Raw genomic sequence first — 27,707 nt, 5'->3', positions numbered from 1 at the left:
TGTTACCAAAAACAAAGGCTGCTGGTTTGTCCTTATCTCTGTGCAGGTGCATAAGGGGTTGGCAACGAAGTGTTTCTCAAATTGCATCTCTGCGTGAACTAGGTATGATCTACATGGGGAGAATGTGAAGTGTGTGAGAGCTGCTACTCCAGGATACAGTTCCCTTGCAGGACTGTACATGAGTCCTTACAGGGAAGAGTTATTGCTGACTCGGTCAAAATTCTTCCACTGGTTTTTACTGCAGTGTGGCCATTCTGCATTCTCTCCACCACTGGATACAGATAAAGGCCACAATCTGCCTCTAAATATACTTATTGTCTGAGTAAGAACATAGGGACCTTCCAAAACATGTTTTATCTTCTAGACAAGATACTTGATTGTCCTTCAGATACAGATAATACAATGAAGAGTCATAAAAGTAAAAATCAGATGTTAACTGAAGAGTAAATAACTGGTAGTACAGATGAGACTAAGCGTACGTCTAGACTACAGGCTTTTGTCGACAGAAGTTTTTTCGACAGATACTGTCGACAAAGCTTCTGTTGACAAAGAGCGTCTAGACTACAGCCAGTTCTGTCGACAAAGCAAGCTGCTTAGTCGACAAAACCCTGTAGTCTAGACACAACCCTAGATGCAATAACACCTTCTGTCAACAGAACTCTGTCGACAAAAGGCGTTATGCCTCGTAAAATGAGGTTTACCAGCGTCGACAAAACTGCTGAGTTCTGTTGATGTTATGTTGACAGAACTCAGCGGTAGTGTAGACCCAGGTATAGTTTTGTCGACAAAAGTCCACTTTTGTCGACAAAACTCTGTAGTCTAGACAAACCCTAAGACAAAGCTTGATCCTGCAGTCAGTTGGAGATTTGCTTAAGTAAAGACTGCTGGATTGCACTCATAGCCCTGCAGCTTTTGTGTATTTTACTTGAAGAAGTGTAGCTCACTTCTTAATGGTTAGTATATATGCATGTATTAAATGTTTATATAACATCTCTGTTAAGCATCTGAAGGTGCAACCACCATTAAGAAGGCAATCAGATCATTAATGGGTCATATACTATACAACTCAAATACATTGTTCAGGATTAAACTAATTAGTTTTTCAAATAAGAGAATGTAGACCTCACCACTGAATCAGGGTAAGAATAAATGGTGCCACAGAGCTTTAATATTTTGGAACATAGATAATGTCATGCTCACTCAATATTGGAGACTTCATAGCACATGTCAGAAGTAAGTGAAGCTGAGCAGATACAGTACTGCGAACAAAGAGTATTTGCTCACGTTTTGAAATGACTGTATGTCTGCCATGCCTATTCCCCTTTAGTATTCACTTTCTACAAATATTTGGATATTCAAGGTTAATGCCACAAATATTTTCAGAAAGAATTTCAAAATTGCATATTCATATAAACACTGAGATGGGACTTCAATTTATCCATACAAGTATTCATACAGATGTAGCACACTTAAGTCTTTCATGACAGCAGAGCAATATCATGAGATTTGTCTGACCAACCACAATTAACCAGCATAGACTGATTGGTGTGTCTCAGATTCTCCAATGGAACTGTTCTTTATGTAGCCACATATCTAATAAAAATGGCACACACACAAAAAAAAAACCAAAAAACAAAACTCCAGCCCCTCCAGAATAATTGCAATAACAAAGTCAAGCAAATTGCATTCTGCCACCAGATATTCCTGTGGGTGGAAAAGTAGGCTAGGTTCATCAGATAAATTATTCATAGTGAATCATTCACTCAGTTCTAGAATTTAGGAGTAAAAATCAGGATACGTAGGTTTCCAATATTTATTTTGCTGTATCTTTTGTGGTCCAAGTTCAGGTGATTTGTAAAGCAATGTAAATTAGACTTATTTTCAGCCATGAAAGAGAGTCTTATATTCAACTTAACAGGGTTCACCTGGAATCCATACCTGAAAATAAATAACAAGCGAGTTCTAACTCTGCTGTTGGTTGCAGACTGCTTTTCCATTGGAATTACTGTCTGTTAGTGAGAACAGGGAAAGTGAAGTGTATGCTGGTGCTCATTTAATTGTCAGCAAAGCTGACATTTTTATCCATGATAATGCATATGAAGAGCAGCTGATAGCTACCAACAGAGTTGTAAGACATCTCATGAGTAATATTACTTTTTTGTGACCCATACACTTGACACTAAAAGGAGTTTTCTGTTCATCTCCAAAATGCTTAACTATGGGTCCTGCATAATAATGTTCTGCTGGCAAAAACATGCTGCCAGTCCACAAGATAACATCTTTTTTTTTCAATTTTATTTTAACTGTTTCTTTCCTTAGACTGATCCAAAACATGCACATTCACTCATCTCCTTCAGAACAAAACACTCTTTAGCAATCTGACAGACAGGCAGAGAAACAGCTGAGAAGAGGCACTATGGGCCACATTTTTCAATTTATGTTCTTGCAGTATTTGTCCACACAGAGACAGATGCTTACCTGAAACCATGGAGGGCTTGGCTGCTACCAAGTTGGCCTTTGGCCACCTTTGGATTCCCCTTATCATAGGCCATAGAGCCAGTGGTGCTACTCACACAATGGGCTGACCATTTTTGGTTGGGCTAACCCAGAGTGGTGCTGAGACTCCCATGAGTCTGGTTGGAGAGCCAGTCACTCTTATTTGGAGGCGGTGGGGGGCAGACTGTTGTAGGGGAGCGGAGGAATGCCTGTGGAGGGAAGAAAAGATCAGGTTGGGGAGAGGGGACAAAAATATTAAAGGGTGCTCCACAGACCTGCCTTGGATCCCTGTGGAAGACCTTACAGCAACTTATGGCTCCAGAATTTGATTTTCTGTAGTATAGGGTTCGGTGATCATGCTTTCTTTTTGCTAGCTATGTCCATAGAGCCAGACCCAGGAAAGTGGGTGTGGGATAGCTCCTGTTTCTCTACTCCATTCAAGGCTCTCCCTAGGCTGGTGGTAGTTTTAGGGCAGCTTTGCACTGATGGAGCAGCACAAAGTTGTCCTATCACAACTGAGGAGCTCACCCACAGGATCCAGTTCTGAGAGTTTCTGAAGGTTGCCAGAGGGTTGGGCCCAAGTTCTCTGAGCTCATAAGTCCTATAAAGTACCAGGCACAGAAATTGATAATGGTTCTTGTTTGTACTGATCTGTGTGACAATTTAAAATAAAATAGAATATTAAATACATTACCAAAAACAGAGTGTGGAGGGGAAATGCATAAACGTATCCATACCTTTCATAGAATCATAGGACGGAAGGGACCTTGAGAGGTCATCAAGTCCAGACCTCTGCATTCATGGCACCATCTACCAGTGGTGGGCAACTCATGAGCCATATGCAGCCCATCAGGGTAATCTGATTGCATGCCAGGATACATTCTGCTGATGTTGACCATCCATAGGCACTGCCCCCCACAGCTCCCAGTGGCTGCGGCTCTGTGTTCCCAGCCAGTGAGAGCTGTGGGAAGCAGCGCCTGCAGGCAAAGAGGCTGCAGGGATGGGATGGTTGCTGCTTGCTACAGCTCCCACCAGCTGGGAACAGAGAACTGCAGCCACTGGGAGTTGCAGAGAGCAGGGCTTGTGGATAGTCAACATCAGCAAAATGTCTTGCAGCTGCAATAAGATTACCCTGGTGGACCACATGAAGACTGCAGGTTGTCCATAAGTGATCTAGACCAGTGGTGCTCAACCTTTTTTCATTTGTGACCCCCGGAGTCGGGACAATTTTTGTTGAGCAGGTATGTTGGGCACCGAGCCAGGAAAACAAAATGCTGGCTGGCCCGGATCAAAGCGCTGCGACCCCCCAGGACGATGGCCGCGACCTAGGGGTTCGCGACCCATGGGTTGCGCACCGCTGATCTAGACCATCTCTGATAGGTGTCTGTCTAGCCTGCTCTTATAAATCTCCAATGATGGAGATTCCACAGCCTCCATAGGCAGTTTATTCCAGTGGTTAATCACCCTGACAGGGAGTTTTTCCTAATGTCCAACTTACACTTTCCATGCTGGAATTTAAGCCCATTGCTTCTTGTCCTACTGTCCTATCCTCAGAAGTCAAGGAGAATATTTTTTTTCTTTCCTCCTTGTAAAAACCTTTTAGGTACTTGTAAACTGTTATCAAGTTCCCTCTCTTATCTTTTCTAGACTAAACAAACCCAGTTCTTTCAATCTTCCCATATAGGTCATGTTTTCTAGACCTTTAATAATTTTTGTTGCTTTCAAATACCTTTTCAAGTAAAAATAATATCTCACTAATTCAGTACACACTAAATTGTTTTTCTATGAACAAAGAAAATAATAAATGATAAAACTTCATTATTTATTTATCAAGAGACATAGCTTTTAATGATGCATGATAATCTATTCCTCTAGACAGTCCTTATCATTGGAGGTTGTTTTCTGCTGAAGGCATTTTTTGCCAAAGGCTTAGTACTTCTTTGGGTAGCCATGGGAACAAATAAGATCTTTCAAACCCACATTAATAAATCTCTGTACGTTGCAGTTACTCCATTGCTTAAGAACACCAAAGCATATGCTTTGACATGTCCTTATATATATCCTTCTACACGTAAGTCTTGCAGGTTACTAAAATGATTTAAATTTTTTGCATCTCATTAATATGACACTACTTGCAATGCAGCAATATATGTGTAATATAATTTTAGAAGCTAAGAGCACAGCACTCTTACATGCTAATCTCACCTCCAGCAATCGTCAGTTCATGAAATGTAAAATATGCTAGCCAAGATAAGAATATACACCTAAGAATCCTTGTCTACAGTACACATGGAAAATTATTTAAAAATATATTTAAATAATGATACACACAATAGAAAATGGCAGTGAACTGTCATCCATAGTCTCCTGGCTAAAGGAAAATGAACAGATTTTGACAGTGTTCCTTTTCTTGGCAGATCAAAAGCTTAATAGAATAAAGCAAAAGGAAAAGATAAAAAATTCATAAATAAACAGAGCATGCATGAGAAATAAAAGGAAATGGTATTCAGCTCTAGCACTGCAGGTTATGAACTGAACTATTTTGAGACTGCACATCGTAAACTCAACTTCGGTCATCTGAAGAAGTGGGCTTTGCCCACGAAAGCTCATGATACCATCTACATGTTTTGTTAGTTTATAAAGTGCTACCAGACCTTTTGTTGTTTTTTAAGTTTATCCTGTACAGACTAACTCAGTTACCCACGAAGCTTCTGAACTATGTTATGTTATTGTTGTTTGGGTGACCTCATATTTGACTGAAATAAAAGTCTGACTTAGCCCTGACTTTTTTTAAAAAAAGAAAAAAGGCAGCAGAGGAGAGGGGGGAGAAAAATTCTTAGTAAAAGAAAGGGCAGGCAGAGCAAATGCACCAACAATAAATATTCATCAAATGGTTGTAGCCATCTGCAGCTTCAACCCAAACTAACTATTCTGAGGAGATAATCCAGCCCCCATCCAAATCAGTGGAATTGATCAGGGTGAAGTACAACAGGTTTTATTTCTGATTCCTTTATGTAAACATGCTCTGATTTCTTAGAGCTTGATTCTGTGAGGTGTTGATCACTTCTTGGAAGGTTATGGGTCTTGAGGGTCCTCATGCATTGGCAGATTGAGCCCATTAAGAGATGTAGTAACACAGATAATAAGCTCTCTTCCACTGAGTATCTTCCTCAAATAAGTCCACCATGCCTTTGTTTAGTGCTGACTCTAAAAGGTCCCTTCCTAGGAGACATGCAGCAGACCTTCAGGTTACCCGCACACACAGCAGGACAACTCCATCATAGAACCAATTTACAGTCATGCATACTAATAAGCCTGCATCTTTCATGGAGCAGGCTCCATGCCATTCAAATTGTCCACTACCCCAGCCCATCTCTGTCGCCTGTGGCTGCAGTCCTTTGTGCAGCAGAATGGCACCAGGAATGCCATGGCCAGAGTGTACGGTATATTTTGTTCAACTGCTAACTCTGACTAAATTAACTAAAGGTAGTGAATATCACAGATAATGTTTTCTTTATAAAGAACCCTCCTCACTTGAGTTAAACTCCCAATGGAATCAGTAGGATTTCAAGATAAATAAAGACTGCAGGATCCAGGATTCAGTTATTTCAGATTTGCAACAGACAAGTAACTTTACTGTATGAAAAATATACAGTAATTAAGAATACAGCCTACACTGGTTTTATTTTTTGCCCATCTGTTTTATGGGACGTGTATAAGCAGTTGTGAGCGCTTGTACATATTTATTTGTACTATTTGAATTCTTTGTCTTATTTGGCTCTGCTGATTTGCTGATTGATTTGGTTGCTACTCCCATGAAACCCGCTCTGTGTGCTGTTCATCTACTCCGTGTGTCTGTGTACAAAAATTTCCATTGTTATGTGAATCCTCTCTTCAGATCAATGGGAATTTAGGGACTCTGTATTGATAGCTGGGTAGATTGTATCAGTGGTTCTTAACTGGGGGTCTGTGGCCCCATAGATTTCAGAGGACCACCAAACCCCCCTGCCACACCATGAGGGCCAAAACTTCAGTGTGTTGGAGCCCTGCTGCTTGGGGTTGAACCTGAAGAACACTGAAGCCAGAGAAAACAACTGTTTTTCTGCATGTAAAATCCTAAGCAATTTATCTGCACGGGGTCCCTGACAATTGCCCTCTCTGAATGCTACCAATACTAGCATTTATATGCAGAAAAACAGTTGTTTTGGCAGAGACTGGGCTTGGGAAGGAAAAGGTTGAGGAGCCGTTGGTTATATTGTACTCAAGTGACAAGTCTGTATTCAGGGTACATCTAGACAACATTCCTCTTTCGAAAGAGGAATGTAAATGAAAGAAATGGAAAATGCAAATGAAGTCCAGATTTACAAATCTCGCTCTTCATTTGCATAATTGCATTCGATCACTTTTTTTTTTAAAAAAAAGCTGTCTAGGGGTATATCTAGATTGCATCTCTCTGTTGGCAGAGGGATGCTGATTAGGCAGGTCGACATTGCAAATGAAGCAGGGATTTAAATATCCCCCCATGCTTAATTTGCATAAAAATGGCTGCCGTTTTTTCTGACTCAGCACTTTGTTGGCAAAAAGAGGCAGTCTAGAGGGGGATCTGTTGAGAAAGAAAGCCTTTTTTGACAGATCCCTTATGCCTCCTGCAAGGAAGTTTACAGGATCTGTCGAAAAAGGCTTTCTTTATCGACAGATCCCCCTCTAGGCTGCCTCTTTTTGCCGACAAAGTGCCGAGTCAGAAAAAATGGTGGCGATTTTTATGCAAATTAAGCACAGGATATTTAAATCCCTGCTTCATTTGCAATGTCGACCTGCCTAATCTGCATCCCTCTGCTGAGAGAGGGATGCAATCTAGATCATAGGCATGCGCAGCACATTTCATTAGGGTGTGCACCCAAAGAATTTTTTAAATGCACTTTAACCCCCATTGGCCACACCCCTTAGCCCCATTGGCCACACCTCTGGAGATTACATTCACAGGGCAAGATGGACACATGACCAGAAGTAAAAGATGTCATGTGACTCCCCCCCCGGACTTTTCCCATCATCCTCCTACCACTAGGGATTAATTTGGCCCCCACCAAACCCCCCTCATGCAACTATCCTGCAATTGCATTAACCCAACGTGTGTGACATTAACTCGGGGGCGGAAAGGCTGGGGGAAGTGTTCCCTCTAAGAGTTTCCTCCCATGAGCAGAATGAATTTTGTGTTGTGCACCAGGACTGAGTTCATGGGGCTTGTTTGGATGTGCCACTGTGGCACCCAAGTTATTAATACATATCTCAAACCTCTACCTTTTCCCTCTGCTGCCGTGACTCCTCCCCTTGCTCCATCAGCTCCCCTGGTGCCTGCTGCCCCCCAACCTCTCACCCTCCTCTGCTGTCCTGACTCCTGCCCTTCTCACTGCCCTCAGGCTTCCTGAGACCTGCCCCCCTCCACCAGCCCTTCTCTCCCCCCCTGTGCCCACTCCTCCAGTAGCCCCACTCTGATCATGTGAGCTACCCCTCCTCATGCCCTTTTCTAACACTTCCCTCTACACACCTGCCTCTCCTCTGGTGCTGGTCCCTCCTCTGCAGGTCTCTGCCCTTCTGCTTCACCCCCAGAATCCCCTGGCACCTGCACCTTCCCTTACCCCTGCACCCTCCTGGTGCCTCCCCCTTCCCTCACTGTCCGTGCCCCCTTTGCCCTCTTTTTCCCTGATGCCCACCCCCTCACCACCCTCTGCCCCCAGTCTCCTCATGCCCCTGTGCCCTCACACATGACTTGCTCCATCCCTGCCTTCCTCATGCCCACCCCTTCTTTCAAGCTGTCTCCCAGAACCTCCCTCTCCCCACTCTAACTCCCTATGCCCTTACCCTCTCCTCTCCCAGCATCACTCTGTCCCCCTCCCACTGATACCTCCCCTCCTGCCCTTTTCATCATTGTCTCCACTTGGCCCCCTGGCATTTGTTTTCTCCTCCACCCTGTTCCTTGGTGCCTTCCCCTTTCTTCTCCTGATCTGCCCCACTCCCTCTCCCACTCCTTCCACTTATTTTTCCCCCCTTCCCCTACCCTCCCTTACCTTACCTTACCTTACCTTACCTTACCTTACCTTACCTTACCTTACCTTTGGCTTTTGCCTTCCAGCTTGCAGGGCTGGAGTCAGAATAGGCCCAAACTACAGGCTGACCAGGCCATAGCCCACTTTGCGGAAAAGTGTCCGTGGCCAATCTAGACACGCTTTTCCGCAAAAAAGCCCCTATCGCCATTTTCGTGATCGGGACTTTTTTGTAGAAAACAAATCTCTGCCGTCTACACTGGCCCTTTTGCACAAAAGTTTTTTGGAAAAAGACTTTTGCCCGAACGGGAGCAGCATAGTATTTCCGCAAAAGCACTGACTATCTTACATGAGATTGTCAGTGCTTTTGTGGAAATTCAAGCTGCCAGTGTAGACAGCTGGCAAGTTTTTCCGGAAAAGCAACTGCTTTTCCAGAAAAAGTGGGCAGTCTAGACACAGCCATTTAGTTTTAAGACTTTGTAGAAATGTTTCTCATTCGGTTAGACTTGCAAAAAGGTATTCCAGCAATGGTGTCATGCTGGCCTCCAATGTCTTAGCATGGGAGCATGTCGTGTTTAAAAATATGAAACAGTAATCAATTTGTTTGTTTTTAAACTGTAGGAGTCAAAACAGAAATAGAAGTTTGTTGACTCATATGGCTATTAAATGCTCATTTAAAGAGCTTTATTTTTAAATTGAGCTTTTATAGGCAATAAGCCAGTGTTTGAGCTCATATATGCTAGTGCAACCCAAAAGTGTTTCCCCCAGCACTTACAGTTTACACCCGCGTTATGGCAGAGTCTGACCCAATCAAATTTGGGGGTGGAGACCTATGAAGATTATGGTAATAACAAAGTAATCCCATATGATGAAATTCTGCTCTCCCACATGTACCCCTTCTGTTAATTTGAGAGAAGGCTGGTGTGTTTTTTCCCCAATGTACTATGACAAAAAACCCACCATGCAGCCAAATTTTACATTCAATTAAACCTATTCAACTCCATTGAAGTTAATGCATAGTTGTAAATGGAGCCTCATGAAGCGAATTACACTCCCTTACATGGTTTGGTTTTAAAAAAAATAAAAGTGAAAAATATAATAATCTTGGAGATAAAATGCTGCTGCAGCTTTCTCTCTGACAAATTGCATTTGCACTTTACCATGACAATGCCTGAATTCTGCACTGTGTTTAAAACAAAACAAAAACCTAACTGTGTCTGTAGAGGACTGTATTTAATTTCCCATGTGTATTTAATAAGTGCATAGTAAAAGCTGGTTCTGCCATGAGTAAAGTGCTGCTAGAAGTAGCAGCCGTGCCAACGGTTTCATTTTTACTTTGATCTTTTTAATAGCAGAAGCTTTCAGTAGCGCTTTACCCACAAACCCTGTATATCCATCACTCTCATGAAGCAAACTTCAATGACTTAATTGAGCAAATCAAAAAGCCAGAGCAGATGCCAACAAAAGTCCCTTGTCCTGGGTTCCACAGCACACCAGGATAACTATTTTCTCAAGAATATTGATAGAGATGCAGCCGTGTTAGTCTGGTCTAGCTGAAACAAAAGACAGGACTATGCAGCACTTTAAAGACTAACAAGATGGTTTATTAGGTGATGAGCTTTCGTGGGCCAGACCCACTTCCTCAGATCAATTTGTGGAAGAAAATTGGCATGACCATATATACCAAAGTGATACAATCAAAAAAAAGTGAACACATATAAAATTGACAAATCAGATTTACCACATGTCAGAGAGTAGACCACAGCTAAGTGGGCAAATCACTGAAATGAGCATGGCTGCTTATGTACCTTCTGGGTCCAATATGGACTTAAAACCAGTCTTCTGTAAAGTAAACAGGATTTTCTACAGCAGAGGCTCTCAACCTTTCCAGACGACTGTAACCCTTTCAGCAGTCTGGTTTGTCTTGAGTACCCCCAAGTTTCACTCATTTAAAAACTACTGGCTTACAAAATCAGACAAAAATACAGAAGAGTCACTGCACATTATTACTGAAACATTGCGTACGTTCTAATTTTTATCATATAATTATAAAATAAATAAATTGGAATATAAATATTGTAATTACATTTTAGAGTATAGTATATAAAGAAGTATAAAGAAGTCATTGTCCATATGAAATGTTAGTTTATACTGATTTCACTAGTGTCTTTTTTATGTAGCCTGTTGTAAAACTAAGCAATTATCTAGGTAAGTTGACGTACCTACTCCTTGGAAGACCTCTGTGTACCCTGGGGAGTACACATGCCCCCAGTTGACAAACGCTGTTCTAAAGGACTTACGACCCTGTCTGCTCAAACAATTAAACTTCTAAAAATTTGCAGTAAAGCGCTTAATTCTCAAACAGATCTACTGAGCGCCTTTTATTTCATAAACATTTTTGTAAACAGAGATGCTGTTTCAAGTGTCTCCTCTTGGGATGTTTGGTGGAGAGTAGTAAATGGAAAGTGAGTGCTGGGGGTCTCCAGCTTATTAAAATGCCATCTAGTAAATCAGAATTCTGTACTGTGTATCCCAAATCTATTTTTTGTTGAATTAAGTCTTAATTGGGAAGATCTGTAGTAAATGCCACCATATTTATTTTCTGCAATATCAAGTGAAAGACAAAAGTGGAGTGATAGCATGTGAAGAGCTCTTTAATTCTTGAATTAATTAAGCAATTCATATATTTGCCTTGTGAAAAGACCCAGAGCAGTTTATAGAACTCTGTGAAGGTAATATACTGACATCAAACTTAGATGTAATATTTAAAAATGAGAGGCTTTCTGTTATTTCTGCATCATTCAATATTGACAATACAACATCTTACCTGTGCTTGCACATATCTTATTCAAATATTTGGGCTAATTTTTGCAGGAGTTGATCAAAACTCCTGTTGATTTCCTAATATGTGATTTCACATGAAGAAAAGATACTATCTTCAAACGGAATTCTGCTTACTAAGGGCTTCAACACTTGTCCCTTTGGGAAATATTTTCTGATGAGGGCTGATACAATTCAGTTCAGACACTAAATAAAAGGACATATCAAATGTATATACATAAAATTGCTCATTACAGTCTGTTTGAAATTCAGCCCTTAATGAATAATTGTACCAAACCAAGAAAGGGTGAAGAGAAAAGGTTTAATTTTAAGACCGCGCTCAGTAAAACCCCTTAAAATGTCTATGGTCACTGAGCTCCGTATAAAAATTTAATGGGGAAGAGTGTTTCAAATCTTGAGATATGCTAAAAGAAATACAAATGCCATTGCTCTTGCCATAATGAGTCAAATATATATATATGGAGTTGCATCATGTATGAATCCGAAGAAAATATCTTTTACTCGCATGAAATGCTACAGTGCATAAGAGCAGTATAAACTGATATACTTCATGTATACATTTATACACAGAGAACAGGTAGGGGAGGTAACATAATTTATTGACCAATTTTTGTTTGTGGAAGGGCATGTTCCCTCATCACCCTTGTCTCTCTTATGACCAAAACAGCTAAAACAACACTGGAAGCCATAAATTATATGATCATGCGGAACTAGAGAAAATTAAATAGATTCTACTCTATTTTTATTTATGTATATAGTTTCAGTTTTTAAACAGTATTAAAATAATTACAGCTGATATTTTGTCAGATTTTTCTTATCAATAAACTAGTAAAGGTTATAAGTAGGTTATACCCCAGTACAATAGTCACGCCCCTCTCTGGAGTGGCAATGTCAGGGGCCACCCATTTACACAAGACCCACCTGATGGCCAGTAGGGGCTTGCCCCTACTCCTCTGGAATATAGTTCCCTCAGTGGACTATCACTGATGAGGAATAGAGCTGGATTCTATAAGGGTGAGGGATGCTTCAGCCTCCAGTCAACCAAGATTTTGAAAATGGAGCTAAATACTCCATGAAAATGAACAAGGCAGTTCATACCTCTCAGAGCTATTGTTTCAGGCTGTCTACATTAGTTACACTCAGATAATGTTTACAAGGCTTTCTTGGCAACCATGAGATCTAGAAACATAATGTATTTGTTTGTGAAACTTGTGGTTTTAATGTTATCACCAGAGCTGAAGCCTTAGATATGTGCCCATGGGGATTCTACACTAACTGTGCTTTTGGGAGCGCTGCTCTCAGTTGGTACTCTCTGTAACAAATGCTACATCTACACTGTAGCCTTCTTCCAGAAAAGCTTATGCAAATGAAGCATGGAGTGGAATATCAGCATGCTTAATTTGCATAATTAATTAGCTGCTGTTTTTGTGCAAGAGGCTTTTGTGCAAAAAGGAGCTGTGTAGACAGCTCTTTTTTGCACAAAAACCCCCTCTTGCACAAGAGCTGTTCTTCCTGAAAAAACGAGGAAGAACGGCTCTTGCGCAAGAGGGAGTTTTTGTGCAAAAAGGAGCCGTCTACACAGCTTCTTTCTGTGCAAAAGTCTCTTGCAAAAAAAGGCTGATAATTAATTATGCCAATGAAGCGTGGCGATATTCCACTCCGGGTTTCATTTGCATAAGCTTTTCTGGAAGAAGGCTGCATGTAGACGTAGCCAAAGTGGATGGAGGAATGTGGGTTATCAGATGCTGGGCTACCTAAATTCGCTGGCCAACATTCTCCTCCTCAGGGGTGCACAGGGTGTGTCTCCCTGTCTGTTCTGCTTTCTGCCACTCAGTTAGGAGGGAGGGATTCCTTCCACTCTGCCAAACTGGACATAGGTCCACTATGTAAGAACCCACTGTCCCAGATTTAGCCCCATCTCATGAGTGTACCTTTTTCTTTCCAGAAAATCATTAATTTTCTTAACTTTCAATAAATTTATCTCAACATAAACATCTTGCAAGTTGGATAGACATCTGTCAGGGATGAGCTAGATGGTGCTTCGTCCTGCCGCGAGGGCAGGGACCTGGACTTGATGACCTCTGAAGATCTCTTCCAGTTCTAGTATCCTATGATTATATGATTTACATTAGTGTTCTATTAAAAATACCTAAAGCCAAATTCTTCTCTAACTTGCACTGATGTAAAGTTTTTTAGCAACTTTATTGATTTCAGAAGCGTTACTTTAGACTTACATTAGTGTAGCTGAGGGGGCAGTCTAATTTGCAGAAGATTTCTATTTGCACTAGTTAAAGGCAATGTTGCAATTCCCTAATGGCTCTTTCATTTTTGAAGTGTGCTGTCTCTTAAGGCCTACTCCTGCAAATACTGGCTACCAGTAAAGCATTTACTGCTAGCATATGCCCAGATTGTTTTTATGTGCATGTGTGTGTGTGTTTATAAATACATACATCTACCATTTTTTAACTTCTTCCTTATGATAGTGTAAGGAACCTTCTTATGCTCCTGCTGCTACTTGTGTGCATTCCTAGTTATATCTCCAATAGAGAAATAAGAAAAATAAGTTGTTGCTACCTGTTACTCCTTTTAGCACTGCAGAGCCAAAACCATACCGGGACAGTAAACTGCACTCTTTTCTGTCATGCACATTCATCATCAATAGCAGTGTTAATTGTTTTCCCCCTGCTGAATCCTTGTTACTTGTGATAATGCACAAAAGAAAACAGAGCTCTGTTTGACTATCAGATTCCATGTTAACATTTACAGTTAGGAAAAACATCTTTTTGCTTGTAAACTGATCAAATTTGACATGGAAAATTATAGATTCAAGAAACTAGGAACCCCACAATGCCATTTCAAGGTCACTTTTCAAAGTATAACCACACATGAAAAGCTGGATTTTAAGCAAAGCCTCAAGCCAGCTTCTTTATTTACTGATCACAATTCTTGGCCTGCCTTTCATCTCCTGCAAGGAACTGTGGATGGAAATATTAGAATTTAGCTAAGAGATTGGCAGGCGTAAATAGTTAATTGGCTAGCTAATATTATATTTCTCTGCATTGCATTTTCCTTCTCTATGGATTATACATGGCAGCAAGCTCAATCGTGAAGTCCTTGCTCTGAGTGAAATCTATGAAAGTTTTGTCTGAGCAAGGTCTGAGTTGGTACTTGAGGACATGGCCCTCAGTGTATCAATGTGCTGGCTTGGGTTCAAATCCTAGTTCTGACAAAAATGAGTTTATTTGTCATGGTCAGTAGACATAAAATTACTAAATAACATAATCCTTATTTAGAGCTGTCAGAACTAGCATACTGGGAACAGTGAAATGCAGTAACAAAGCTGTTTGAGACAATTTGCATAGTGCCTGCCCTTACTCTCTGTAACTGTACCCAGTGCCATTTGTCTCTCACACTGATACAATTCAAATAAAAAATATGAAAAGAAGAAAATTAAAAATTGACCAGTATGGGATCATTGGGGTGGACATTTCTTTTGCAATACTTGTTTGCTTGTGGTGTCTATTCTTTCTTTTCTTGTGCTATATACTGATTGCTATTAGATTTTATAAATTAGATCAGTGGAGCTGAAGCACAAATATCTAATCTGAATGCCTACATTTGATTTAAACTATTTTGTTTGGTTTCCAATGCAAAGTAGATGCAGTATTTTTGTAAATGCTTAAATTAAAATTTCAGTCATTCCCCACGCTGTAATGTCATTTCATTAAAGTGAAACCTGAACAGTGGGCATTTTCTTTTGTAGTAATCACCTATATAAATGTAAGCCAGCCTAACATGGGGAAATCTAGCCCATGTTATTTCGGAGCTTCCTATATGAATACTGTGTTAAATTTCTTGTGTGCCCTGTCTCAACTTTCTAAATTATTCGACCAATTCCTTCCTCAGGTAGCCTGGCAAAACTATTGACACCGAAAGAAGAGTTGCTAGCCTATCTGAGGACAAAATTAGGCCCAATGATAGGTTTAAAGTGAGCACACTTGAGCTTTGTTGCCAAAAGTCGTGTACTGACAGTACTATAATTTGTCATCCATTTGCAACCTATTGTTCTTTACACACATACCATATCTATTAGTACTTAAACACTTTAGAAAATGTTTGAACACTCTAACAAAGGGCAACCATGAGGCTACAGCCATGATATTACCCTGTGTGTCTCAAAAACCTGTGTGGACCAAGTGTCAAAGTGCATGTTGCGCGAAAGTATTGTATTTGGAAGTCATTGTGGTTGCGTACTGATATAAATAAGGGCAGAGTGTGAGTCACATACCATTTGAAGACAATCTCATGATACACAAAGGCACAACATATGAACAGAATTCCAAAGGGCTGAACTAGATAGAAAGATTATTTTTTCTAAGAAATGGACAATCAGGAAAAAGGGCATCATCCTGATCTATGAGCAACAGGATTTGGTAGCCCTTCTCACAGAGAACAAAGGTAAAAAAGATTCAAAATCTTGAGCAACCTCTCTACATAACCTAAAGGAAAGTAAGGCCACCAAAGGGAGATCCAGTGTCTGTGATGCATAGTCAGGTCTTGAACGGATATCAGGCTGTCCTTATCGATATGCAGAATATGCAGCTGCGTAGGGTATCCTCTTCCTATTCCTGGTCTGTGGCTTTGCTTACTTAAAACTGAAAAACCCTGCCAGACCTATCAGCAAAACACTGAGCCTGTGAAAGAGCCATTCTAGTGGTAATGAAGCTGTTTAAAAGGCATTGGCCAACCCCAGGTATATTCTGTCAGTTTTTTAATTTATTGGTAGCCGAGTTAGTCTGTAACTGGAAAAACTTAAAAAACAATAAATAGTCTAGCAGCACCTTAAAGAACTGAAGAAGAGGATTGTGCCCACAAAAGCCCATGATACCATCCACATGTTTTGTTAGTCTTTGACGTGCTGCTAGACTATTCCCTGTTTTTTAAGTTTCTGAATTTACTATGTTAGTCTATAGGACCTTAGTTTCAAATTTGCTTTAAAACTATTTTATTAGTATGTGGCTGAAGATTGTGAAATCACATCACTGTGAAATCACCATCCTGCCCCCTCTACCAGGTTGTCATTGGGGATAGGCACACCAGTTTAATAATATGTGTAAATCCTAAAAATGTCCTTGACTGAAATAGACAAAGAACCTAACTCACTTAATTGGCAAAGCACCTACCTCAGAGTTAGCAGAGGTGAGGGCATGTCTAAACCAGCGTCTCCTTTTTGAACTGGAAGCAGCACTCTCTTGAAGTACCCTCAGTTTAGTTAATAGTATGTCATCAGTACATACCACTTTCTGTTTATAGTCATTGGACAAATGTGACTTCAAAACTCTAGTTGGGGGCTACATTGCTAAACCTTAGAATATAAATTGGGGTGCAACCATACAGAATTATTTTTAATTTTTTAAATTAGACTTAAACTTCACAACAATTGAGGCTTCAAAGAGTGTAGAGACCAAAATCATGGAAACTGTACTCTTTGGTAAATTGAATTCTTCATTTTTATAACTGTATATGTTATCAGTTATGAAAACTGTAGTTTAAAAGAAATTTAGCATGAACTTTTAGCACTACGGTCTTGCTTTGAATGAATTTTTCAATTCTACTGTATATTTTCTTTAGTTCATTTTGCTGTGTCAATATCTATTCTTCAATCTAGATTCCTAGGTCAAATATGACAGGCAGTCTTATAATCAATATTTGTTCTGTTTTATCTGAATTGAATAGGGAATTTTCTAAGGAAAGAGAAAAAGCCAAAGCCCGAGGAGACTTTCAGAAACTGCGTGAAAAGCAGCAGCTTGAAGAGGATCTGAAGGGATATTTAGATTGGATTACACAAGCAGAAGACATTGACCCTGAGAATGAGGAGGAGGGTGATGAAGAAGGCAAACGGAACAGTATGTATTCTTTATACTTTATATTCCCTCTGAAAAGACAACTGTGGGAGAGTAAAAATAAGGGAGATGATGTAGCATATCACATATTACTATACAATTTTTGTATTGTGTAAAATTTGCATCAGGAGAGAGCATCCACATCTTTAATAATATTCATATAGATACTGCCATAAAAATGGATTGGAACTATATCCACAGATTTTGCCCTGATTTACTCCTGTTATTTTTATACTCACTAGTATGGTCTGAAAAGCATTGCTTTATGAATATTTTCTATTCTGTTTTTGGTTTCTAAAATGATAGTGGCTATGCAAATTACATGCAACTCAATGACATTTCAAATATAGTCTTGCTGGCATAGCCAAAAGGGATATATGATTGTCAGTGGCTGTGTGTATTAGAGTTAGAAGAAAATGGCTCAGAAAAGAACATTCTTAACTCCACATTCAAAATTCAAGAAATAGGAGACATTTAGAAAAACCTAAAGATTAAATGTGAAAAAGCCTTGTATTATGTTAAAAGTTATGGTATCCACTGATTTTGTGAGTAAACAAATTACTGCTCAGACATCCCCTCCTGTCTAGCAGTAAAAGTTAGATCTATACAGGCAGTCCCCGACTTACGCGGATCCGACTTATGTCGGATCCGCACTTACGAACGGGGCTTTCTCGCCCCGGAAGTCGGGGCGAGAAAGCCCCGTTGGTAAGCTGCTCTGGTGTCCCTGGTCTGCTGGAGACCGTCTCCAGCAGACCAGGGGCACCGGGCGGGTTCCCGCGCTTCTGAGGCTTTTCCAGAGCAAAGCCTCAGAGGCGCGGGGAACCGCCGCTGCTGCCGCTTCAATCTGGGTGCCTGTGGTCTGCTGGGGACCGTCCCCAGCAGACCACAGGCTCCCGGACTGAAGCCGCAGCCGCGGCGGGGTCCCTCGCCTCTGAGGCTTTGCCAGAGCAAAGCCTCAGAGGCTCTGCTCCCCATGTCCCTGGTCTGCTGGGGAGGGGGGGAAGCAGCTAGTGTGCTCCCTCCCCCCCCCCAGCAGACCAGGCTTTTGTTTTGGACTCTGGGCAGAGCAGCTGGGGCGCTGCCGATTGGTCCTGCAGCGCCCGCTCTGGGCACTACTGGACCAACCCGGCAGCACCCCAGCTGCTCTGCCCCAGGTCCTGATTCAGCCGCTGCTGGTCAGTTTCAGCAGCGGCTGAATCAGGACGCCTGGGGCAGAGCAGATGGGGTGCTGCTAGGTTGGTCCAGTAGCACCCAGGAGCGGCGCTACTGGAGCAACCCAGCAGCAGCCCAGCTGCTCTGCCCCAGGCGTCCCCAAGTCAGCTTCTGCTGAAACTGACCAGCGCTGACTACAGGAAGCCCCAGGCAGAGTTGCTCTGCCCCAGGCTTCCTGGAATCAGCTGCTGATCAGTTTCAGCAGCAGCTGACTTGGGGACGCCTGGGATTCTTAAGTTGATTCTGTATGTAAGTCAGAACTGGTGGTCAGTTTCAGCAGTGTCTGAATCTGGACGCCAGTTCCGACTTACATACAGATTCAACTTAAGAACAAACCTACAGTCCCTATCTTGTACGTAACCCTGGGACTGCCTGTACAATGGATTATTGTGCAGCAAACCAGGGTGTGAATCTACTACAGCATACCAATTTGCCATGTAGACAAGCCTCAAGCATGGTATTTGAAGATATCTTTATAAGGTGCATTTACTTGAGGTTAAGTACTTAAAATGACAATCCTCAAATGCTTCTATGCACAAAAGTCTTAGCTGAAAAGTATACAATGAAGATGTTAATGTAAGCGGGGGAATAGTCCTGCTATTGTGGGGAACTTTCCTGGCTTCTATACTACCCCGGTGAAATGGACCAGCGAAAGGATCTTAGTCCCCACTCCCACTTTTTTTTACCCAAAGGTCTCCCTGACCCTGAGGGCTCTCCTTCCACTCTCCTGTGTAGCAGAGTTCTTGAAATCCCAACAAGGCTGCGCCCAGGTTTTCTGGGGCTTAATCCCCAACCTTGTAGTTATTTAGGGCAGGGGCTAGGGTGTCCCCACTCCAGGGTGCTCTCTTCACACTGGGTGCATTCTTGACCCAGTGATTATTACATACAGTTCAAAGCAAATACAATTTATTAAATAGCAACTGATTAAAAAGAAAAGAATAAGGAAAAAATGAAAAGGTTAAAAGAGAACACATAGCACCGCTCTGTAGCACGGGGACATCACAAACAGCAGTTTGCAGACTGTAAGGACAGTTCACAGTCTGTTCCTTATAGGTCCCAGGACTCTCTGTCTCTCAGGCCCTGGCTGTGCTGCGGGGAGGCTGCAGGTTGGACACGCCTGCTCTGGCAGTGACCACATGACTTCAGGCTGTAGGTGGCAGGACCCCTCTCCCAGTTGGAGTTACAATCCCTGTCCAAGTCTGGCCTGCAGGGCCTCTTGGCTGGTGGCATGTCCCTGCCCAGAGCCTCTTTTCCCCTCTTTGCTGGTCCCAGCTGCTCACCACACCCAGTTGCATACTATGTTGCTTTGCCAGCCTCCAGTTCCTTGTGTTGCTCCTCTGACCACTTTGGCTCTGGTTACTGTAGGTCTGCCTCTCAGCGCAGCTTTTACTCCTTGGGCTGTATGTGTCTGGCTTTGTCGCTGCAGGTCTGCCTCTTAGCACAGCTTGCATCCCTTGGGCTGTGAGTGTCTGACTCTGGTCACTGCAGGTCTGCTTCTTAGCACAGGGTCTGTGCTCTGTGGGCTGAATGGGCCTCTGGCTCTGTCACTGCAGGTCTGCTCCTCAGTACAGCCTGGACCCCTTGCTACTCTTCTTAGCTCTCTGCCCCTGTGACTCAGACCCAGAAAATCCCAGTACACACGGAGGACGGGTCCTGGCCTCCTGATTCCCCCATTGGCCTGTCCAACCTGTCAGTCAGGCCGACCTGGAGTGTTGGCTTCTTCCCATTGCCCCTGCGATCTGTCAGTCTTAGGGCCCTGATTTCTCATGGACCATTCCCCTTTTGGTACTGGGAGCTGGCCAACCAAAAACTCCCACTGAGTTTTAGTAAGGCGCTAACAGTCCCCTTACATTAACTTTATGACTTTGCAACAATTGCACATTGTTTGTAGTTGTCAGCTAAAGTCTGTATACCTTAGACAATACAAATATTCCTCTAATGGAAAGGTTTTTATACTTTCTGATTTATTTGCAAGGTAGTGGTTAAAGTTTTAACATGTAATTTATGATTCAGTAGATAAGTGACCATGCAGAATTAAAATATTTCTGTTGTGGGGTTTTATAACATGTGGATTGGAGTTTGAGGTCAGATTTTGACATCCTCATTTATGTGGAGTAGTACTCCTCAGATAGTTTTACTGAAACCAGTGGGAGCTATTCACTTAGGGGTGTGTCTAGACTACAGGGTTTTTTTTTTGTTTTTTTTTAAAGTAGCCTTTTTTCAAAAAAACTTCACCTGGGTCTAGACTGCTACCACGTACTTTCAAAAGTAAATTGAAAGAACGTGGCAGTTTTTTCGATCGCGGAAAACCTCATTTTATGAGGAATAATGCCTTTTTTCGAAAGTACTCTTTTGAAAAAAGGTGCTATTGAATGTCAACTGTGCTTTTTTGAAAGAGAGCGTCTAGACTTTCTTTTGAAAAAGCGACTTGCATTTTCAAAAAATTTGCCTGTAGTCTAGACACTCTCTTTCGAAAGAGGTTTGCAGTCTAGATGTAGCCCTAGAAAGACACAATTCAGTCTGAATAGGAATACCAGAATCTGGCAATGAGAGATTTATCATAGACAGAAAGATTGAACTTTATTCCTTGTGTTACATTAATACCGATTCATTATTATTGATATTGCTATTATAGTACTGTTATTTAATTATGAGAACCTGCATTCTTTTAAACATATTTGTTATCATATATTTAAAATATTTCAATAATGTCTTAGATTTTGAACATAACCGTAATGATTAATTGATTTGCAAATTGGTTGTTCTACCTAATAATGATTTCCAGGCATAAAGTTTTTTAATGCTGGTAAATATTGCTTGCTTTGTTCCTGAAATTTATTGAAATCATTTTTCTTTTTGGAACTTATTGCCACATAAAAATATTTAGGCTAACTCTGGTCCCCAGAGTTCCAGATTCTAGAAGTTTAGTCTTTTTGGTTCACAATGCCAGTAAAGTCTGAACCCATGTTACTGTCTTAGAAGAAATGTAGTTTTATTTTTGATGCTGTGGGAGAGTGGAAGGCAAGCTTTAGACTGGTATTATTACCTAAATGGGGCAATGTATATGTATAAAAGACATAGCCCATGCAAAGAAAGGTAAAAGAGACAGAGGCATCCTGGAACACACTAGACATTGCTATTGCTATTAATCTTATGTGAAAAGTACACATGTACTGGTGTAATGGATGTCAATATAAAAGAGTGAGAGAGAGAGATAAAAGAAGTCTGGATGTTTTATATTGTATAGCCTATGTCCACATTGTGGTCACTGAACAAAACCCGAGAAAACATTGTTCAAGGGACCTACACAAGAGCACAATCTTCTTGCCTAACTCAATGGCAGAGTGCTGTACATCCATGCAGCCACTTATGGGGTTATTGGCTAGGAAATCCATGCAATCTGCAGCTGTAGTAGCCGGATCCCACTGCTTCTTCAGCCTGTCTTTATCTCAGACTTATCCTTGTACCGCCCTAGAAAAATCTGCCTCAGAGCCGTGTTCAGTGGCTCACAACAGGCTGTAGAGATCCAGAAATGGGTTTCCTGTGTGTTGGGTTCCACATACAGCAGAACTGTGTCTTTACTTAGCTCTAGGAAGAAAAGGGCATCTTTGGTCTGTATGTTGTTAATGGTTAGATTATGTTGTTCTATACTATGTTAAGTGCCAGAAGATACTTTCAGGGCAGGAAATTGTAGGAGAAAATAATTAAAACACATTTTTTGGAGGGAGGAACCCTTGACATTGATGTTCAGAACATGGCAGCCTGACAGGAACAAGGATAGTTATTTATACTATTTCAGAACCCAGTGAATAACATGAGAAGTATATGAGGAATTACAGAGGAGAGCCACTTCAATCAATACAACACAGCTCTGCTGCTGAGCACTTCTCAGATTACATTTTCAAATTTGTGTACAAATTTACTCACTGATCACCACAACACACTCTGGAGACACCTATCAATATTCATATTGACTTCAATGGGAGTTCTGTGAAAGTCCGGACCCTAATGTATTTGTCAAAACTCCACTGACACTGCATTGTTTTGGAACTGATAATGTCTCCTTTGGATGTCGTCATCTTTTAGACTAGGAACAGAGCTTCAGTTCCTCCTCTGGCCATTTTGTACTGGTCCAGCAGTGGAAAGCAGAGAGATTGCTGGCAGATCTGGCCAGCTGGAGATTCCCCTAGTGGTAATGGGACTTTGCAGCCTGATATAATTTAGAGGAATCCCAAAACTAGCTTTTAGCAGCCCTAGGAATCATGGAGTGCAAAGGTACCTTCGGGACACTTTTATCCCTCATGATTCTTCAGCTATTCCCAGTGGAGCTCTAGCATGACCAAAGATTTTGCTCCTCATGCCTGCAACGTAAATAAACAAGTCCATGCATTTTAGCCACTAGCAGAGCTTGTTTGGGAGTTGAGGATGCCGGATTCTAGACAGCAGATGCAATTTTCAAATGCTCTTCAGTGACTAAGGTACCTACGTAGTTTTGTACCATTTTAACTGTTATCTGGCAGCGTTTAGAAGCCAGTTATAGCTAAATCAGAACAAAACTTGGGTTGGCAAGCCTTAAGTCCCAGTTTAAAATGTGAACCTAAATCTTCTTGAAAGTCAACAGCAGCTAAGGTCCTTATAGCCAAAGCTGTGTTTGTAAATAGCACTTAAATGTCTACATTAGATACTTTTGATAATTTTGCCCATTACTTTCCCTCTACTTTCATGTTGACATGCGGGGATGTCATCTGCTTTGATCTCAAGAAAATGGAAAAAATGAAAAATATTAGACAGATGAAATGGGTTAGATTTTCACCTGCAGTTGAGATATGGGTGGTGCTCCTATGGGCATCTGAGAAGGTCTCTGGGTTGTAGCTGTGCCCTTCAGGATGCTAAGTGAAATTGCTTTTTGATCTGACTAAGTCATAAAGGTTTTATAATGTGCTATGCAAAGGTGCACTGATTTCTGTTATACAATAAACTAATGATTTACCAGGATTGTATTGGCACTAAGCAAGTCCATTTATGTATGCTCAATGGAAATTTCCACTGAATAGGCCATCCCTTAGCCTATGTGTTTAAAACAGTAGAGATGAATAACATTTTGTGCATGATCGCTGGCAACATATAAAGAAGAAGTAGAGGTTGCAAAGTTTCCCCATTTCCTTCCATTTGGTACTCAAAAATTATCTGAGGATCTGTGAAGAAAGAGTCCTTTTAACTGCATTATGAAGTTGAATTCCTGTTTTGGAAGCTTAGTGAAGTTTAAATAACTAGCTCAGGCCTGCACAACATACGGCCTGAGGGCCAGGGGCTCACTGTGCGGCCCATGCCGACTAAAGGTGGCGCGGCCCCATCCGATCCGCCAACTGGGCGGAGGAAGTGCAGCGATTCTCACTGCCGAGCTGCCTGCATGCAGCTCCGGTGCGAAGAGGCGGGGCACGAGCCAGAGGGCTCAAAAAGGGGATCCCAGAGGGATTCAAAAAGGCTCCGGCAGCCCCACAGCCTGGAAGGCAGAAGCCAGGTAGGGGAGGGGAAGGGGCTTGTGCTGCGGGGAGGGGGTCAGTTCGGGAAAAAGGGAAAAGCACGAAGAGGCAGGGTGCAGGAGAGACAAATGCCAGGGGGCCAAGTGGGGAGACGCATGGTGGGGTTTTTTTTTCGCTCGACAAAAATTTTTAGCCCGCATGTTCGATATTTTTTGGGAGAGCATCCCTACTTTTGGCCCGCAGCTGTTTTCTTTGGAGTAATATGGCCCTCGGCACTTTCTGAGTTGTGCAGGCCTGAACTAGCACCAGAATAATAAGTTTACAGGAAAGATCTGTAAAGACTTGTGAGATAAACCTGGTTACCTTCCAAATATGCTTGCACAAATTAGTAATTTCCAGAACGCATTCTTGAGTGTAAAGCGTTATTGTAGGCCTACTAGCACCATTCATGTCCCTTTTCCATGTGGAATGTTCACGATCGCAGAAGTTTGTCAGATACCTGGTCCAATCAGAAATAAGAGATTCAGTCCTGCAATCACGGCAAAACTAAACAATGGATAAAATACTCAAAAGTCCCAAAGTCACGTAGAAGCCTAAATTAGTGCGGGCCTTGGCTTCTAAGTGACCTGTGTACTTTAAAGTAGGATTCAGGCTCCTAAGTCACTTCATCATTTTTGAAATTTTAACTTCTACCTCTGTCTTCGGTAAATTAAACATTTTATATGGCACCCTTGTAATTCTATAAAGATTTTAGCTATTAACCACTGAGTGTTAGATACTGTTGGATAAAGATATATTCTAACTATTAAGGATGTGAAATAAATTACTAAGATACTTCATAATTTATTATTGTAATTATGCACCAAATCCCCATTTCTTCAAATTCTGTGAAACAACTCCCATTGACTTCAAAGGGACAAGGATTTGGTCCAGAATATAGAAAGCGATGTGTTTAGTTATGGTGCTAGTAATTTCATTCTGTATTTTGTCTAAAGCTGTTGTATTGTATGTGTGGACACATTTTTATTTTTTTTGCATTGCAACTGCTGCCATCTACTGTGTAAATGATGGGATTACATATACTTAACACCAAGGGGTTACATTGGACGACTTAATGGAAAAGAAGAAAGGCAGATTTAGCTGCTTTAGCAGTTCTTCCAATAAACATGGTAAAATGTGTTCTGTTTTGCAGTTGAGCATTCTTTTGTGCAAATGATGCATTTTATATGTTGGTCCTTGTGACCATATATATCTTTTAAAAATAAAGACATCAACAGCTTTTGCATGCAGACATACATCATGCATGTAAATGATCTGTTATTTCAAATGCATGCTTCAAACAGATTGGTGCTTGCAGTGCTTTGACTTTCTAAAGCCTCATTTTTATCCATTTAGATTTCCTCTGAAATGTGCCTTTGTTTGAGAGTGTTCTAGTTGAAGCGTAGGCTTACCTTTTGAAAAGGCAGGTGAGCTAGATATAAAAGCATCTCTTAAATTCATATATGAAAATACCTACCAAAGCATTTCAGAAGCTGTATAACTGATTATAGTGTAAGTGTAGAACAGCATATTTTAGAACTGTAGACTGTACCATTACATTGTTTTGGTTGTTTCGTCCCTCCCCCTTAGGGTAAGAAACTAAATACAATGCTCTTATTCTGAGTACTTTTCCCCTATAATCCCATTAATTTTTTTCCCAATGGAAAACACTTTTAGAATGTAGCAGTTAATTTCCAGTCTACATCCTTTAACTAATGGCAAGCATAGCAACTTGTCAGAATCACAATGATAGCAATTAGGAAGAGCTAGTTTAAAATCCTGTATAGAACAGAATCATTGGTGCAATGACTTACTTGTTGTGGTGAGGCAATCACTTCTGTTAAATATCAGTGGAGATTTGGAGTTGACAAATCTGACCCAGTTACTTTATAATATAAAAAATAGCAATCCAAAACAGAAATATGTAAATTGAGAGGATAAAAGAGATGCATGTTAAGCGAAATGCTTCAGCAATAAACAAAATGTAAATTACTTGGATTTTAGATTATACTTTAGAGATTTGTACATCTGTGTGTGAATCCATCTGTGTGTCAGTGTGTGACTCTGTTTGTTCAGGAACTTTTCCTAAATGGTAAGAGCTAGGACCATCAAATTTGGTATGCAGCCTCCTCTTACTCTAACTTAAAGCAAGGTCAGGGGTTGGTTGTGCCACGAAAACAGGAAGTGCTATGAATGGGATTGTTTTCCATAACATGAAAAGAAAGGGGCAGAGAGGATGGGTGCAATACTCTGAGTGGCCACTGGGGGCAGCAAGCCAGCACGGGAGATATATCTAAACTGCATAGAGATCACTGGGGCAGCCATATCACAACAAGGCCCTTGCCAGACAGGGGAGCTGGGGGAAGACAGAAGGCTTCTGTCAGCAATGGGGGCTGAGGGGAGAGAAAAGTCTCCTGGTGGCTGAGTGGGAGCTGGGAGAAAGAAAAGGCCCCGGTGGCTGGGGAGGGGGTTGGAGGAAGCAAAGGCTCCTCCAGCAGATGGGACCCCCAACCCTGATTCCCTCCTCACCCCCAACCCTCACTCTCTCACCTTCCACACCTCCAGTCTCCTGCCCTGCCCCCCCCTCATCCCCAAGGTATCCTGACCTGACTCCTGCAGCCCCTACCCCATGCCACCAGCCCTCTGCCCTGAAGGATCTGAGTAATGCTGGGTAAGTCTTGTAGTATAAGTAAGTATATTTGCTAATTGAATAAAATATATGTAAAGTATTTTAGGTATTTTGAAGGGTCTTGTTGATTCAATTTGAAATTATTTATACTACTTGATCTAGTCAATCTACTTTTCTAGTGATTTGGATAAATTTTTATGAGTTAGAATTACATTTTTAAAACATGCTAAAAGACTGTAATCGTTTTTCATACTAGAAGTGAACCATAACCTACTGATATTATTCATGTATAAAAGAAAGCTGTATAGGACTGGAATCTTTTGTTTGAGAGTTGGATTTTCAAGAACAGTCAGCAATGGCCTAACTGCTTCTTTGTAGGTCCATGAGAATTTTATTATTGACTTCAGTGGGATCTTAGGCTGTCACTGAGCACTTAAAAATCCCGTCCCAAACCATTCTCTTCCAGCCATATGTATTTTTTCATGAACCTCCACCTCCATGGAAAAATTGCAAAAGGGCTGCAAAATTAGTCCCTCTTTCCTCAGCTGGTTCCGGATAAACCATCTTCTCTGTTTTATTGGGTATACAAGGTTCCCAAGACGTAGGCAGTGATCCCTTAGGTTTCAAGTAATCTGTAGAGGACTAGTGAATTTGGTACAGCTGCATGAAGAGCTGATGTTTTTATACTATTGTCATCCACAGTCAGGCAACCAAAGCCCCTGACCTTTTAAGGGGTTGCCAGAAGAATATAAGAACCCATGGGAATGAATTCTGACAGGATCAACATTAAGTGCTTGTCTACATGGTGCATTAGTCCATACTATAGGAGATATAAATTCTACCGTGCCCCGGAGTGTTGCACAGAAACTGGCCTGTGGGGACCTTTCTGGAATGCACTAAACATTCCCTAGACTGAGTTAATGTAGTTTTCTTTCAAACAGGATTACATCAATGCCCAGCAGGAAACTTTCAGTGTATGCCAGCCGGGTTCATACAAGTTTATGTGCAACACACTAGTGTGCTGTAGAATGTATATCCCTTTAGTACAGACAAGTCCTAACTC

General features: G+C 41.3%; 1 protein-coding gene across 1 annotated transcript in view; it reads left to right on the top strand.

Moving 5' to 3' along the window:
* CACNA1D (calcium voltage-gated channel subunit alpha1 D) overlaps positions 1 to 27,707 on the top strand; it is a 365,513-nt gene that overhangs the window by 167,354 nt on the left and 170,452 nt on the right. Inside the window, exon 9 of the mRNA XM_075938914.1 lies at positions 17,115 to 17,284. Within this exon, the coding sequence (XP_075795029.1) occupies positions 17,115 to 17,284 (170 nt within the window). The remainder of the gene's footprint in view (positions 1 to 17,114; positions 17,285 to 27,707) is intronic.

This window comes from Pelodiscus sinensis, chromosome 11 (genome assembly GCF_049634645.1).
Source record: "Pelodiscus sinensis isolate JC-2024 chromosome 11, ASM4963464v1, whole genome shotgun sequence".
Taxonomy (NCBI): Eukaryota; Metazoa; Chordata; order Testudines; family Trionychidae; genus Pelodiscus; species Pelodiscus sinensis.
The sequence above is the reverse complement of the archived record's forward strand: the minus strand, read 5'-3'. Positions and strand labels throughout refer to the sequence as shown.